The sequence below is a fragment of the Callorhinchus milii genome, unplaced genomic scaffold (genome assembly GCF_018977255.1).
Source record: "Callorhinchus milii isolate IMCB2004 unplaced genomic scaffold, IMCB_Cmil_1.0 Scaffold16, whole genome shotgun sequence".
Classification (NCBI taxonomy): domain Eukaryota; kingdom Metazoa; phylum Chordata; class Chondrichthyes; order Chimaeriformes; family Callorhinchidae; genus Callorhinchus; species Callorhinchus milii.
In genome coordinates, this window is record NW_024704757.1 from 8,954,751 (window position 1) to 8,971,739 (window position 16,989).

General features: G+C 38.9%; 1 protein-coding gene across 1 annotated transcript; it reads right to left on the reverse strand.

Annotated features, from left to right (window-relative positions):
* Positions 1 to 109: 109 nt before the first annotated feature.
* On the reverse strand, positions 110 to 16,650 carry rsph10b (radial spoke head 10 homolog B). The gene is made up of 20 exons (XM_007893571.2): positions 16,272 to 16,650; positions 15,567 to 15,642; positions 15,133 to 15,201; positions 14,655 to 14,828; positions 13,190 to 13,275; positions 12,319 to 12,439; positions 11,590 to 11,766; positions 11,029 to 11,170; positions 10,660 to 10,757; positions 9,144 to 9,333; positions 8,370 to 8,481; positions 7,542 to 7,621; positions 7,079 to 7,227; positions 5,917 to 6,024; positions 5,293 to 5,445; positions 4,182 to 4,277; positions 3,694 to 3,790; positions 2,782 to 2,919; positions 1,637 to 1,820; positions 110 to 347 (listed from the first exon to the last, which is right to left on the reverse strand). The coding sequence occupies exons 1-20, from the start codon at positions 16,598 to 16,600 to the stop codon at positions 161 to 163; spliced, it is 2,766 nt and encodes a 921-aa protein (XP_007891762.1). The 5' UTR covers positions 16,601 to 16,650; the 3' UTR covers positions 110 to 160.
* Between the last annotated feature and the right edge of the window lie 339 nt (positions 16,651 to 16,989).

Here is a 16,989-nt window from a genome sequence, read left to right on the forward strand (position 1 = left end):
AGTATTTTGCATTTTGTAGAAAATATCATAGTTTCTATACTTTGGAACCTTCACATATGAATTGAAGGTAAAACAATAGTATGCTGAAACAATAAAAGGTTTTTTATTTGAATTATCTTTTAATGAAAAGCAACGGCTCAATTTCAAGACTGCTTGGTTTTTAAATGGATTTCTTCTTCTTTTTGTTTACTCCAGATTTGCTGGTGCCAGATACAGTGTTAGATATCGGGCTTTCCTTTTTTGGTAGAGGAGTGTTTCCATTTTCCACACTCTGCTCAGGGGAATAGGTTTCTCGTAAAACTTTAATTTCCTCTTCTTGTTTGGTGGTGTTCTCTTGTTCGCACACACTGTAACAACAAATTGTATTTATACAGCATTTATATCACATGAGGAGGATATCCCAAGGCGCTGGAAGCATGTAAGTAAGAATGCCACATTACCTGTTACTTTCCAGAACCGATGAGAGGTAGGGAATTTTGAGATGGTGGGGAACTTAAGACAGTTTACGTGTCAGTAAATGCCTTCATTACTACTCACTAAGGAAATGCTGCATATTCTGAAATGCAACATCTAAAAGCTTATTGTATGAAGAATGTTGATACAGTAACATACTAGTACATTCAAAAGTCAGTCGGACCAATTAAAATCTACGAATCTAAATGCTAATGCTAGCTAGTAAGTCAGGTATCGCTGGGAGTAAATGTTAGGAATCGTGCACTGTCAATAGCATTTTACTGAATGAAGCATAACTAAATAGTGGATAACTAGTTCCTCAGGAGGAGAGATCATAAACGAAAGGGGCAGAATCTTAAAATTTGCGCAGTTAGAATTGAGATCAGAAAGCATTTCCAGGCTAACACGTAATATGTATTTGATATAGCGCTTTATCATGTCGTTGAGATGTCTCAAATTGCTTCACAGAATATATTGTAAAGTGAATTGACTGTATTTTGTGGGTGAAACGTGGCAGCCAATTGTGCACAGCAGTGTCCCACAAACAGTCAATGGATTGAGTGACCGATTTTTTTGTTGTAGGGATTATTACCCCCAGAAAGCAATGCTCTAACTGACTTAACAACCAGGATATCAAATGTAAGGATTATTATTATAGGGAATATTATTTATTCACAGATATCCAAAAATGTGGAATGCGCTGCCTCAGAAAGACACAAAAGATTGAATAACTGCGATGTTTAAGCAGAAGGTAGATAGATCTTTGGGAAGTGATTAAAATATATGAACACATAAATAATATATACATTTTTAAAAGTATTTTTCTCTTTCCTGGGAACACTACTTGCCAGATATCTACCCATCCCAGACAAGATTTACTTCAGTTAAATCCTGGACCCCTTCTAAAATTAATCCAATCTCCTCCCAGCATGGCGCTGGAATTACCTGGTTAGGAATATATAATAATCCTTGCATTTGCTATAGCGCTTTATCACGTCTTCAAGACACCTCAAAGCGCTTCACAGGATATACTGAAAGTGTAGCGACAGTGTATTTTGTGGGTGAAACACAGCAGCCAATTGCGCATAGCAGTGTCCCACAAACAGTGAGTGACCAAATTATCTTTTTTGAAGGGATTAGTATCCTACGGAATTAAGATTTGTTTTAGTCACTTGAACATTACCTAGTTGGTTCCGATACTTTTAATTTAGCCAAGTGATCCAGCTCTTTCTGTCGCAATTTAAGTTTCTTTGCCTCCACTTTGAGAACTTCATTGCAGTCATAGGCAGGAAATAGCTTCTTCATGAAGAAAATGTAAATCTGATTTAACCACAGTTCAAACACATTTGTGGTTTCAGTTTGCTTGTCTGAAAACAATAGCATAGGAGAAAAGAAAATTGATTAAACTATTAATGACTTATAATGTAAGAACTATTTCAATAGGCACTAGGTGAGGCCCTGAGTGTTGGTTAGGGAGTGCTCGTCACAGTCAAACCCACCTCACATCCACACGTGAACATTTTACAGCAGGCATTACTGATTATTAATACCTTGGCTGTTTCTTCCTCTTCTGGGAATACTGAGGATGACTGTCTATTCTCATTGCCACTCTGGCTCAGATTAGCTAACTCCACACAACTTCGCAAGGATCGAACTTGGATGGCCTACAAGGTTCACGTGGTTCATTTATTTTCAGACATTTTGGGACCTCATCCCAGTATATCTTCTCTCAAACGGTCATAAGATTTGATGGTCACAAAACAAGGCGTTTGCTGTAGACTAAGCCTACATAGACTATGGATGGAACAAACCAGTCTTGAGGAAGCTATGTGAGGTACATGATGGAATAAAAGGCTTGGATTTTCTTTTCTCTTGGTCTACATGTATCGTTCAGAATAAATATGCTGATTTCTCGCAGGGTACAAACCAGATATTGTAATCCACATTGCCACAATTGTGCCCGCCAAAACATCCAGCAGCCCTTTGGAACTATGTGCCCTGCGGGTTCTTGACTATTAACACTTGCAAGCGGCTATAACCCTGGCCTCACAAAATAATTTGGAAGAGACCATCCAAGCATGTATAGCCAGGCTGTACAAATGTAATTCGTTCCTGTTGTTGTAGTGGGAAACACCGGTGGTAACATTGCAAGTTACAAACCCAGTTGTGAAGCTGAAAGAATATGACTTTTATTTTACGAAAACTCTTCACTCCCAATTACTGTTGAAAGTTATAGTTGGAGCCTTGTCCCATTGAGTACTGCAGACTTTAAACAGGCACTTTGCAAAATGTTGCTCATGGAAATAAGACCAGCCTTAATTTATTCACCTGATTGTGCCACAGACTCAGAACTGCGATTCGTTTCCACTACAACTGGTGGTTCCATTATCAAGATAGATTCCAAGATGGTTTGCATTCTATCATCTTCCTTGTAATTCAGAAGTTCTGTACCTGGCCTACTGGAATCTAAACACATCAAAAGGAATGAGGTACAACACTAGATTCTATAAAACTACTAACAAGTCAATCTGTTTTTTTTAGGGATAATAATAAACAATAAGCAATTTTGATACAACGTATTTCACATAGGGAAAACATTTCAAAATACTTCCCAGTATTTGCTATAAGTGGACACTGTGTATTTTGTAGGTAAAGATTATTTTAAAATCCATCCCTCTCCCTGCATAAATAATCTTCCTTTCTTTTGATACAGCACATTTGAAGAGGACATCTCCTGATATAGATAACAATATTACTTGCGTTTGATATAACGCCTTATCACGTTGTCAAGACGTCTCAAAGTGCTTCACAGGATATACTGTGAAGTGCAGTGACTATTTTGTGATCAAACACGGCAACCAGTTTGTATACAACAATGTCCCACAAACATCCATGAAGTGAATGCCCAATATTATTTAGGGGATTGTTGCCAAGACACTGGGAAAAACTCCCTTCTTTTTTCGAATTATTCCATGGGATCTTTAATGCCCACCTGAGCAGGCAGACGGGATCTTGTAATCACGTGTAATGTTTTAACCCACAAACTTCCAATCTAATTTTGAGTGTCCTACCAACTAAATCAGTGAAGAAAACTAGGGCCAACTTTCCCCACTATTCTACCATTAGATTATTTATTTATTAAAAAAGTTTAAAATATGAATAGTAGAACACTAAATACATTTCATTATAGTTTCAAGTGTTTTCTGTGTTTACAATTGTATTTTCACCCGCTGAACATACCCTGATTGGGTTTCATACTGGATTGGATTCCAGAATGTTTTTCTTGAATTCCAAACACCTTTGAAAACTCATCGTCTGACAATCTCATTCTCAATAACTAAAGAAACAATATTTAAAAAAAAAATTGTTATAGAAAGAGGACATGAAATTGTGTGTAATGTTTGTAATTAAAGGCTTTAATGCTCATTTAATGCATTTAATATAGAATGAAATGAGCACTAAACCTTTAATGTTCATTTCATCCTATATTGTCTACATCTATGCACACACACACACACACACACACACGTGTGTGACTCACACAGGCAGTCACACATGGATGATTTCGAGGTCAATTCAAGCACCCACATCAGCAGTCAACTATTCATCTATCACCAGTTTGTGGGCTAACCACATGAGGATGCATAAAATACGAAAGAACACTGCAATTTATAAAATTACAATCATATTTCTTTGCCAATATATTATTAAAAAGGTTCTAGATAAACCTCAGATCTCCTTGAACTGTCAATGGACGCTCGTTTATGGATGCTGGATCCACTCGAAATTCTCTGATTAGTTTCAGGAACATTTTGTTCGACATCCTAGTAAAAAACAATAGTTCATTTTGATTCTCACCTTATATTTCTCACACGTTCAAAATCGACTGAATGAAAATGGTAGCGCTGATATAGCAGGCATATTCACCCGAATAGGTTAATAAATAGGTTTAACACCTCATGCAAAGGACAGTACCTCTAATAAGGTAGAGCACTCCCATTACTGCATTGGTTTGGATTGTCAGTGAAGACAATTTGAGTTCAACATCCCGACGTGGGCTTGATCAAGCCCACAATCTCTTGATTCCGAGGCAAGAGGGCTACCAACTGAGCCAGACTAATACACAATGCACATATTTAATTAAGGAGCTTTCAATAAATATTTCTGAGCTCTGAACAGATTCACTTGATATATTCATTGTTTCTTTGGAGAAGGTAGGATGTCGAAGAAATACCCACATGGGCGGAAAATTGCTTTTAGATAGCCTTTTTATCTATCCTCCGACTAGATCTTCCCTTTGCACAACAGTTGAATGATTAAATTGTGTGTTGTGAGGTATAGATCCGTATTCGCTTGAGTTAGTTGATCTCATCCAGAGCAGTGGCACTACAAAGTCTAGTTCAGTCTTCATGTAATTATGGTCAATCAACGACCTGACACACAGTATAGGCTCACACAGTAATTAGCTCTTTATGCCCAAAATAACTGACAGCTATTGGTTCCCACGGAAATAATCGGCTAAACAAGTCAGGAAAGAACATGGGGAGAAGAACCAGTAACTAATGATTGTTATTAATCAACATTGATCATTAATGAATGATCAATATCCAGCCTTCCAAACATCATGCATTTCGCCCACAAAATATACAGTCAACTCACTTTATAGTATATTCTGTGAAGCGCTTCGAGGCATCACGAAGATGTGATGAGGCGCTATATGAAATGCAAGGAATTTTATTAGTATTATTATTATTATCACGTGTTTATAGGAGTTGAAAATTATTGATCTGAACATATCAGCTATACCCACTTTTTTTAATAAGATATCCATCTCATTACCTGCTCCCAAGTTCCAGCTATTCCAGCTGTGTCTGTAACCACACTCAAAGTATTCTTCAGGTCTGTAGGTGTTTCAGATTCCTTGATCACATCCTTAGTTACGTAAATCACTGCACAGCCGAGCAGGGAGTCCATAAATTCCAGAAACGTTATCTAAAGAAAGTTCCAAAATAACAATGAGTTTTTTTTCTACCTTTTTGTGCACAGCTTAGTGCTGGATTCTATTTGAACGGAGTCAGCAGCCTGAGTCAGGCAAAGTATTCCAAAACTTAATTATTCATGTGTTCACTCATATTATTATTTTTATTAAAATACCACTTTCACTCTAGGGCTACCGCTTTTACCTTGGTTCAAATCTGACTCCATCCCACCAAGCCAAAAAATAAAACTGTGACTCCTACACCATTCTACCTGTAGTGAAATGTATTTAGTGTTTTACCATTCACATTTTAAACTTTTTTTAATAAAATGGTAAAATGGTGAAAATGTAGAAAAAGACGCAATCGGCTTTATTTTAACACAAATTATGGAATATGGGTTCTTATTTAACTAAACATTTATAGGAAAGTGACTATACCCATTAAATCACTAAAGTTTGTATCACACTCTGATCTTATGATATACCTCCAGATCCATGTTAAAGTCACGGCCATTAGACACTGCAGGGTTGTCCTCTGAAAATAATCTCACAATTTGTCCAGGGGTTAAATCTATACTCAGGAGATCTAAATCCTGCAGTTAGAAAAGAACATTAAAACAGAATAAATGCTATTCAAGGATTTATTTACACAATAAGCCAAGCCATGTTGGTTTATTTTATATGCTATATTATAAGGGAGTTTCTCCCAGTGTCCTGGCCAACAACCTCACAAATAACATTGATCATTAACTTCATGGCTATTAGTGTGACAATGCTGTGTGCAAATTGTCTACTACCTACAAATACACAATCACAAAGCTTCACAATAAAATCTTGTGAAGTGCTGTGAGATGTGTCAACCACATGTTAAGGCATAATATCAAATGAAAAGATTATTAATATAAACTGGCATTACATTAGTCAGGAAAGCACTTTTTCAGTTAAACTATATCACTGGCTCCCATAATGTATCTAGGACAATTATACAGTGGGCAAAGGACTAATGTAACACAAAACGACACAGACCCAAGTAAGATCCGAGGTTCAATTTCTGGCTTGTTCAAAGTTAGCTGATCTCAGTTGGGGCGTCAGTTGAAGTGCCACAATTGTTCTTAATGTTCCTGAAATTCTGGGAGGAAATCAATCAGTCCTATTCATTATCCAAACGATCCTCTATTAGACTTGCACGTGCAGTTAGAACCAGCACCCTCCAGTATCTCCCCAAGCGGCCATTATTCATGTGTTAACCTTTAGATGTTGACAGGCTACATGACTACAGTGGGGGGGGAGGAATCTGGCCAATTTTGTCCTCACCCAACCTCTACACATGTGCACCTTTCAGCAGGGATCTTATGGATAGTGATCAGGAGTGGGAGTCCTGGCTGATTTTCAGGGGCGATGCATCATAACTGCTGCGGCAACAGAGGTCAGTTAAGTTAGCATGGACCTGGATTTGAACCTGCAATCTTTCAGATTTACTCAATGGACCTTCGTAACAGTGAACCTAATTGTTAATCTGCAATTATGAACATCCTTAATGTAGAACTGTATAATGAGATCACAAAGTCAATCAGTCACATGCTAATCACCCAAAATGTTGATCTTTTAGTTTATTTTTCTAATAGGAGGTCTGATTAATAAGTGTACCTTCAGCATCCACAAGAAGTGCCTCATTGTCATGGTGTAATCATAAGGTGGCTTGTGGTTTTGTCTACAATAGACACTGTATATCTTCCAGCATTTATTGATATAGTCCAATGCAATCAAAGTTTTGCGGTGCTCTTGGAACAAGATCCCTACATCATCAGAGAAGAAAGACATGGTCACAAATTACAGAACAAGTTTTCTCCTGAACCTTTCATTGTCTGAGAGATCTGGCAACCAATATACTCTTTTAACATGGGATGTCTGTCTTGGCGGACAGACACACATATAGACATTTCGGCTTTATTGTTATAGATAACCATATGTCCAATGGATCTTTAAAGGTGTTCTTGGTTTCACTCCTACCCATTTCATAGCCTTTCCTTATAGAGGAATCAAAGAACAGCAGCTCATTAGGCACTAATAGTATTTAATTTACTTATTGGGAAATCCAATTTGGGCATACCTCTAACACTGCACGCATAAGGAGTAATCTTGTTGTCCATTAGTTTGTTAAAACAGTCAACAAGAATTGGTCCCGGGCCTCTGAAACAAAGAGTATCACTACTGTGAGAAAGGTCAGAACAGCTCAAGATTAAAGTAAAAAGCAGCGATAGCAACACAGAATATTTTTACAGGAATCAGTCCAAATATTGCACATCAATCAATCTTATAAGGCTATGGCCTTCGATTTTTGCCTGAAATTTTTTTTGTGTCATCTCCTGTTGTATATGTGCCAGACTATGATAAGTCAATAACACGTCAATAGAATTTACAGATCAACAGCAAGCAATTGGTCTTTGCAAACGATTCTATTACATCAAGAGACATACGGAGTGAGTAAAGGTAGAAAAGTCTACAAGATGACAATTTAGTCATCACGTTAATCTTGTCTTAAAAACTACATTTGGCAGCAATTTGTCTGAAAGTGACAGAAATCATAGAATAGAATCATAGAATCCTGCAGCACAGAAGGAGGCCATTCAGCCCATCGTGCCAGCTCTTTGAAAGAGCTATCCAATTTGTCGCACTCCCCCGCTCTTTCCCCATAGCCTTGTAGTCTTTTTCTTTTCAAGTATATATCCAATTCCCTTCTAAAAATTATTATTGAATCTGCTTTCACCACCCTTTCAGGCAGTGCCTTCCAGATCGTCATAACTCGTTGCGAAAAAAATTCTTATCTCATCTCTCGTTCTTTTGCCAATTATCTTAAATCCGAGCCACCTGCCAGTGGAAACAGTTTCTCCTTATTTACTCTTATCAAAACCCCTCAAAACCAAATGCGATGTCTTACTCGTGCTTTTTGTAGTAGATGTGGTATCCAAGGATGACAATAGAACTCAGAAACTTCCGCAGCAGCATCATTTCAAAGGGTGAATGGATCTCCTCCACCGCAGCAAAGTCTTCTGTAATAAGTAGAAACATTGCAGCTTGACTCCTTGGTTTTTTGAGGGGAAATGCTTAGCGTTTTCTTATTAATTTCTAACACAGCACAACTTGTAAGTCTATCATCTAGGTTGACACTCCAGTGCAGTACTGGAAGGTGGGGGGAGGTAACATGAAATGTTGCCTAAAATAATGTGTTAGAGTGAAACACCTTCAAAATTAACAAGGAATTAGGTTAATAAAGCACCATTTTATCACCTCTGGGACCTGGATTACAACACAGTCCAAATGGATATGAAGTGAGTTTGGGCAATGACATACCACATCCTGGTGTGTGGGGTTCTATAGCACTCAAATAAAATCACCCGCAATTTGGCACTAAAGTGGCAAACTCAATCAAAGAGGCAGCTTTTGTAGGAAGTGGGAAAATTCACACTGGTGCAATAGGGCTCAAGCGTATGACTGTGAACTTGGGAACTGCGCTCGGTCACCAATCTGACTCGCATTTCATATAGCGCCTTATCACTTCTTCGAGATGTCTCAAAACACTTCACAAGATATACTGTAAAGTGGAGTGACTATATATTTTGTGGGCGAAACACGGCAGCCAATTGACTTCCTTGAACTCAATACTTGAAGAAAAAAACACTTTGGCTTATTCTTTCGATGACATTTCATTTACCATAAAAAATCCGATCCATTTCCACTATTGTCAGATGATGGTGGTGAAATTTACAATCTTTCAGAAAACGCCAGAACTGCAGTTTGTTCAGTAAGAAGGTATTGTCGATTGAGGGTTCGTGTCCCAGACAACTATAAAACCCGTACATTCTCTTCAACTCAGTAAAATGTCTGAGAATGGCATACTTCACCTACACACAGAAAAACTAATTTGAAAATCAGAGGCACCTATTACTCAATTTTAATGAAATACTTTATGTCACATGCATAATTCAAGATTTTTATATTATTCTGTTATTGTGAAATTATCAGCGCACAAAATTATAGAAGCTGCACTATTTCCCTTGTATTCATAAGATGAAATACAAGGGAAAGATGNAAAAAGACCAAGGTCCATCTAGTTCGCCTTCTACCTGCCTGGCAGTCGCATGCACATATGTCCCGAACTACCTATGTACTATATCCCATAATGTTACTTCATAAAAGAAAACTATTTAATCTGTGTTTGAACGAATCAATGCTTCAACTGTCTCCCTAGGGAGCCTGTTCACTAGGTTCATTATTCTCTCGTAAAGTATATCTTAGTATCGCTTATGAATTAAAACATGTATGAGCAAATTGTTCAGTGCTATTTGACACAGGACCCCAATACTGTACTAAAAGTATACACTGAATCATTCAAGGAAAATTAAAATTTGCTGTTACATTTCTACATTTTATGCAGAATAACTCACACTGAAGCATGCTCCAAGATACAAACACACCTTAACATTTTAATAGGTTTCGGCCTTGAGCACAAGCCAAGAGCATGGTATTCTCTCTGAATCACATATAGTTACACTGTACTTGCACAATAAGATTCCTGCAATATTGCTGAAATCTCCAACTTCCATAAGCTCATCGGAAGCATCTTACATGCACTGCAGTAAACTCTATAAATAATTAGATCCCATATTCAGATCAATCTGAAATTAATTTGTGTTCTCAGTATTTTACTGATCTGAGTGATGAATATATGACTGTACTGAAGTTAGACCATTAAAAACAGTGACTTTTTTTTGGAGGGGGGAAAGGGGAAACAGTGATGTTCATTGCTAGTTTGGTGGAATTTTACTTTCTACGCTTTAAGTTATATATTTGCAATTTATGTACCAATATGATTTATGTCTAGAATTATAAAATGGTGCAGAACAGATATAGACTATTCGGCTGACCAAGCCTGCACTGGTGTTTTTTCTCCACGTGCCAACTTAATCCCGTTTACCTACTGGCTCCCCATACCCATTAAAATTATTTTTTAAGCATCTATTTAATTCCTTTTTAAAATAATGATAGATTACTTTAACAAACAGAAATTTATGTGGGTAAGACTTCTATACTCATGTCAATTACTGCACAATTATATGGTATATTATTGCACTTATTTTTAAGCAACTATTAAATGCAGCATAACTAGACAATGGTTTTTACATTGCTTCAGATTATACACACAGTAATTTTTCAGACTTTAGAAATACCTGTATGAGCTCTTCCTCTCTTTCAGCAATTGGAATCTTCTCCAACAGTGAAGAAATGTCAAGCTCCACATTATGCTGCAGGATAGCTGCAATACCACCTTAAAAAAAAATTCAGTTACTTTGACCTTATCTGTCACATACAGTAATCCAACATTAATCTTCTCATTCCTTTTTGTTAGTTTTATTGNAAAAAATATTCAGCAGAAGTACTTAAGAGAATGCATTGCAATACAATAGAATAAGCAAAAAAGAATATAGTACAATAAATCTGGAGAGGATGAATGTGATTATAAAAAGCTTTGAAAATAAAACTGTTCCCACCAGACTGACAGTAACAGTCTGACACCTAAGCATGATAACACCTCTTACCAGTTTCAAGTGGTGAATGGGTTCGTATCTCACTGAGATCAGGTGTGCTTATTCCATCCATCCAAAAACTAGGGAATTCCACCATACGATCCTGAGAAAACTCACCATCAAATATAAGTCCATTCTTAAAGATGATTTTCCCCTGACATTGTGGAAGGTAAAAAAAACGTCTTACTGCTTATATGTAAACCCTTAAAATATATGATTTCCATATCAACCATGCAGCAGTACAGAGAATAATGTGAATGCATGGTTTCCAAAATCATTGCAATGGACTCCATTTAAATTTTTTAATGGACTGAATTCTGATTAAAAATAAGTATGTTTACCTACACGAACATAAAAGTCCACAATGCTGGAAATGAATTATTTCAAGGATTTGTTTTTATATAAAGTTTTCCAAAAGTGATCTTTTTCTAAAACAGTACTCACAGAATGACAGCAGAGTACAAAACATATGTAAATAATACAGAAGAAAATAAAAATCCTCTTAAGAAAGTAAGTTTAAAACAAAGTGACATAAAGGAAATGTAAAACACAATGGTCTAAGAGGTGCTTTACCCAACCGTGTTTCTTGTTTAACTCCCAGTGCCCATCATAAATTGCACCATTAGCATAGAAGAATTTGCCACGACCATGGCGGAGTCCGTTCGCCAACTCCCCAGTGTATTCATTCCTCAGAGGATACTGGCTTCCAGGCACTCGTTTCAGTAACCAAGTCTGGGTGCCAAAGCCATGCTGAAAGAGAAGAAAATGCTGAGAGAGCTTCTCCAACTTTCTCTATTAGATCACGTGAACTCTCTAAACTGAAATCCACAACATTGAAACATTTTTAATGTAAGTTCAATTTGAATGTTACTCTTAACTGTTTTGTCACTAACAGTTTATAATCAATAGATAAACACTTGAATAAAGGATTCAATAGGAAAATAATATAGTAAACAGCAAATTATATTTAAAATAATGCTTCAACTACAATGCCCCTTACAGTCAATTAGCAGCTGACACTGACTGTCTTGACTCACACATGAAGGAACATTTCCCGAGTTTCAAACTTCAAATTCTGTTTACATGCAGAAAATCTTGACAAAATTAAAGGAATTATGACGCGACAACTGCACAATTGCTATATTCGACAGCAATTACCTGTGAAGTACTTGGAGATATTTTGACATTGTATCAAGTTTAACGATTATTATTATGGTAAGGAATAGGTCATATAATTTCCATGTTAACAATCTTGTTAAGACTAAATGTATGAATTCATTCCCCCCAGAAAGAGGGTCCTACCTGAATGCCATTTTCCCACTGTCCCGTGTATTCTTCATTGGTAGAAAACCATCTCATTGTGCCGTCCCCATGACGTTTAAAATTTTTCCATTCGCCTTCATACACATTCCCAGATACATACCTGTAGAAACAGGCTCACTGCATTATGGAGCTCCTTCGCTTCGTGGAGCAGTTTCATTTAACACCTGATTAAATATTCTGTTAAATCTGCACAAATTTGTGAAATATAAATATTTAGATGAATTAAAAAAATTGACTTGTTCAGAAAGACTGTAGATTGAATCCTGCCTCCGCTGGGTTAGCGGCTCTCAGCAGATAGGGCTTCGGTGCTGGTGCGGCAATTGACCAATATCCACGTGTGGATGTGGTGAAAAATCAGCCATGTTTCCCCATTCTCTAGCGACCCCTGCTGGAAACTGCAGGTACCACGTCACAACAAGTTCAGTGCGACACCTTCCTCAGTGCTAACTCTCACCCATCCAGGTTCAGAGAGCGTTGTACTGTATTCTGCATCTGGCCATGCTGTACGTGACCTGGGTATGTATTCCATTTCTCCGCATCCATCACCACGTTGAGTACAAAAATTCAAATGAAAACAAACTTTGTCAATCGGTGCCGATCAATGCGGGTAACCGGTATCGATCAATGGAGGTGGCAATGAACTCTTGTTTATTGAAATAAATGCAGTGGAATTTCCCAACATGTTAATAATCTTCTGAACAAAAAATAAAGATAGGTCACTATTTTGTGTGACTACCCCCCTCCCATCTTAAGTGTTAACAAAAACTTGCCTATTCTTATTTCAAAAAATCGTTTACATTTAAGACTGTGACTTTGCCTTACAAATGATTATTCTTGAAAATATACTTGCCGTCTTATACCCCAGCCTTCGCTGACATTGTTCACCCATTCACCTTGAAACCATGAGCTTCCTTCTCGGTTGTAGTACACAGTGCCCTGGAAAGCAAGATGACAACAATATGCAAAGGAGGAGGCATTACAGCAAACAGTCAAGTCTGCTTAAATAAAAACTCATCTTCCTTTCAAATTACTGCCATGGGATCTTTAACTTCCACATGAACAGACAGACAGATCCTTGGTTTAAACTTCTCAACTGCACCTCCTCAAGCAATGCACTGGAGTTTCAGCCCAGACTACGAGCCCAAAGGTACAATGCAGGGCTTGAACCCACAAGCTTCTGACACAGGGATAAGCGTGAGCCGATCTGACACAAGGCATTGACTTAAGTTGATCATAAAAATAGATCTCTTTGCCCTGTCTTTATATTGGGATTTTCAACTACTAAAACAAGTTATAGCAATCAACATGTGTTGGGCTCCAATCTTACCTCTACAGCAGGGGTGGGCAATTACTTTGGCTGCCGGACCACTTCACGAGTTTTGGTAAGCTTCACGGGCCACACACTTAATATAGATGCAAATGCTTAATAATAGCTCAAAATCAAGTCTTACACTTGTACATGCATAAAATAAGGTCCATATAATTGACATTCATTAAAATTAGGTTAAATAAAAATAACTCATGGAGCAGACATTTATTCGATATTCACATATTGATGAGAATGTGAGAAGCTCACTCAATGGGAAGAATGAAAGCGCTGATGTACGTTAACCAGACAATTGAAGTCAGGCATCGTCTCCGTTGTTCCAATGCGGAGTACTGCTTTAAGGTGGTCATCAGTCATCACAGATCTATGTATTGATTTTTTGAATTTCATCACAGAAAATGTCTCCTCGCATATGTATGTTGATCCAAACAGCCCAAGCATCCTCTGGGCATGAGCCTTTATTTTTGGAAAGGTATATTCATTAAGAGAGGCGTAAAAACTGGGAAGCGGCACTGAATTGAATTGCTACGCAAGCAATGGATCACATTGCAAGTCAATAAACTCAAGTTGGAGGTCAAATGGGGCTTTGTCAACATCAAATGAGAAAGGTGAAGAGACCAAAGACAGGTCATAAGAACATAAGAATTAGGAGAAGGATTAGGCCATTCGGCCCCTCGAGTGTGCCCCCCCCCTATTCAATAAGATCATGGCTGAATCCTGGAATCAGCGAGAAAATTTGGCATGTAAGTCAAGTAGTGACAAACTATACTTTTTAAGGCTTAGATCGCAAACAGTAATCTGCTGCAAAATCCTTTCCAGTGATATATGTTGAATTCCATTTTAAATTGATTCTAAATCAAATGATTCTTTGATTCTAAAAATCCACGCTTTCTGTAAGGCTGAAAAAGCTCTCTGAATTTTAAAGCTAATTACAGGCTTAATCTTTTAAAGAGTTTAAGAATAAATAATTAAATCAAAGTTTGTTTACCTTCCCGTGTCTTCTGCCTTGATCCCACTGCCCAGTGTAAGAGATGACTTGATCAGAACTTCGGAAAGTCCCATTTCCATGACGTATTCCGTTCCACACCTCTCCTTCATAGGTGCTACCATCTGGCCATGTGTACAAACCATTTCCTGATGGCACATTCATTGAGAAGTCACCCTGAGAAACAGCACTAATGTTTGAGATAGAAAACCTTTATTTGGTTATATTCAGAGAACAAAAGTACAATGAATACTTCTTCCGAAAGGTCATAGTCCTGAAATGTTAACTCATTTTCCTCTTTCCATGGATGCTGCTGGACCTGCTGCGTGTTCCCAGCGATTTCTGTGTTTATACAATGAATACTGTTGACTTATTTTAATTTCTAAAATCACTAATCTCATAATTTCTCAGTTTGCCGATCAATGGACATTTTCACTTGAAATCACATTGAAAACGTAGATATAGTTTTGCATTCTCTTACTTCATATTTCAGTCCGGTGTTCCATATGTATGTTCCTCTGCCATGCATAAGGCCTTCAGAAAATTGTCCCTGTGGGAAAATATCATGATTAATAATGATCCTCACAAAGGAGATCATGATGATTTGAAGACATGACTATAAATGCTGAGACCAGCAAACTACGCATGGATCAGTCAGCACGGATCTATCCGCTACAAAAGTGAGGCTGCCCAAGGAAGATTTTTTAAAAAACTTTTTATGAACCTCAAAAGAATGAAGAGCTGAGTGAAACCACTGCGATTTTGACAAGAATCTTCTGCTTTTTGGCCCATGATGACCCAGCAATTGACCTATCAAAAAGCGTTTTCTGCCCCCTTTGACAATCATAACTCCAGTAAAAATGACTTTGTACTTTGATGTTAAATGCCGAACAAAACACTCTTTCTTCTACTTACTTGATAAATATGGCCTTCTTGGAAATTGGCAACAGCTTCACCCTCATATAGACCATGAATACGTTCTCCTTCATAGCTGGAAAACGAAGGGCTCCTTTTAATCCATGGAAATGAATCTGCTCATTTCATAGTAAACTCACACCTTTCTGGAATTAGGTAAGAAGGATGCGTCCCTCCGGGGAGAGAGTGCGCACTCCATTCCAACAACCTATCTCTGGTATTTCCGCGTGTGGGCGGGAGGCAAGGAATTCTCAGTTTGGTTCGGATACTCTTAAAGCAACGGGCGATGGGTTTCCGGCAGGTGTCAAGGAGGTCACCCAACTGACCAAAACAAAAACACTCCACAGGTAACATGGGCGTTGTGTCATTTTGAACGTGGGGAATGCTACTTTTCATGGGAACACATACTTGTTGATGGGTGGGTGGGGGGGGGGGGGTGAGGGGGTGGGGGGGGGGAGAGGAGAGAGAAAGAGAGAGAGACACATTTTCTGATTGGGAAAGTGGAACAAGCTTGAGCAACCGACACCTCTCCTGCCCCCGCTCCCCGGGGTGAAACTTGGAAAGCGTTGATATAGTAAATAACAGTAACAACAACAATAATAATACTGACGTCAAAAAAAAAGGTGATAAACGGGGAAGGATCCCCATAGGCCCAGCACCACCCCCCCCCCCCCCCCACTCTCTCTCTCTCTCTCTCTCTCACACCTTTGCACGATGAGCTTGGTCAGGATCGGCTCGTTGTAGTGCACCGGGAGCTCGGTGACCTCCTTGGTCGGCTCCTCGACGCCCGGTTCCACGCCAGCTGCCGCGTCGTCGGCGGGGGTGACCTGCTGCTCGGAGCCCGCGTGCCCCTTGAGGCTGCTCTCGGACTCGTCCCGGATCGACTCGATCCGCATCACCCGCTCGGCTTCTTCCGCCGGGGGGCCCGGCTCCGACACCTTGGCCTTCTTCTGCGGCTCCTTCTCGTCTTTGCCTTTCTTGCCTTTCTCTTCTTTGCCCTTTTTGGGCTTTTTCTTGTCTCCTCCCTTCGCCATCTTCCCGCGCGTCTCACCGGCGCGGCGGCCGCGTCCAGGGCCGCCCGCGTTGCCATGGCAGCCGAACGACGGGAGCCGCGCAGGGACAGGGACGTTCGCGCACGCGCACACACGCGCACACACACTCACACACGGTGGCCGGGGGGACACTCGCGGCGTTTTCGAAATCCTCACTCCCCCTCCACTCCCCCACCAATTGCGTTTGACATATATTTGCTTTCGCCCTTCTCACTCGGAGCCACACACAATCACAACGATTCTGCCATCCCTGCCTATTTTTTTTAATGTATGTTATATATGTTTATATATATTTTATATCTACTACTAATAATAATAATCCTCGCATTTGACACAGCGCTTTTCACGTCGGGAGGACGTCCCAAAGCGCT

Excerpts from the sequence above, each read along its gene's own strand:
- rsph10b (XM_007893571.2), bottom strand. The coding sequence starts at position 16,600 with ATGGCGAAGGGAGGAGACAAGAAAAAGCCCAAAAAGGGCAAAGAAGAG. Across the intron at positions 1,821-2,781 it reads TGAGTCTGTGGCACAATCAG|ACAAGCAAACTGAAACCACA; the intron begins GTGAATAAATTA and ends TATTGTTTTCAG. Across the intron at positions 348-1,636 it reads AAAGTATCGGAACCAACTAG|TGTGTGCGAACAAGAGAACA; the intron begins GTAATGTTCAAG and ends TTGTTGTTACAG.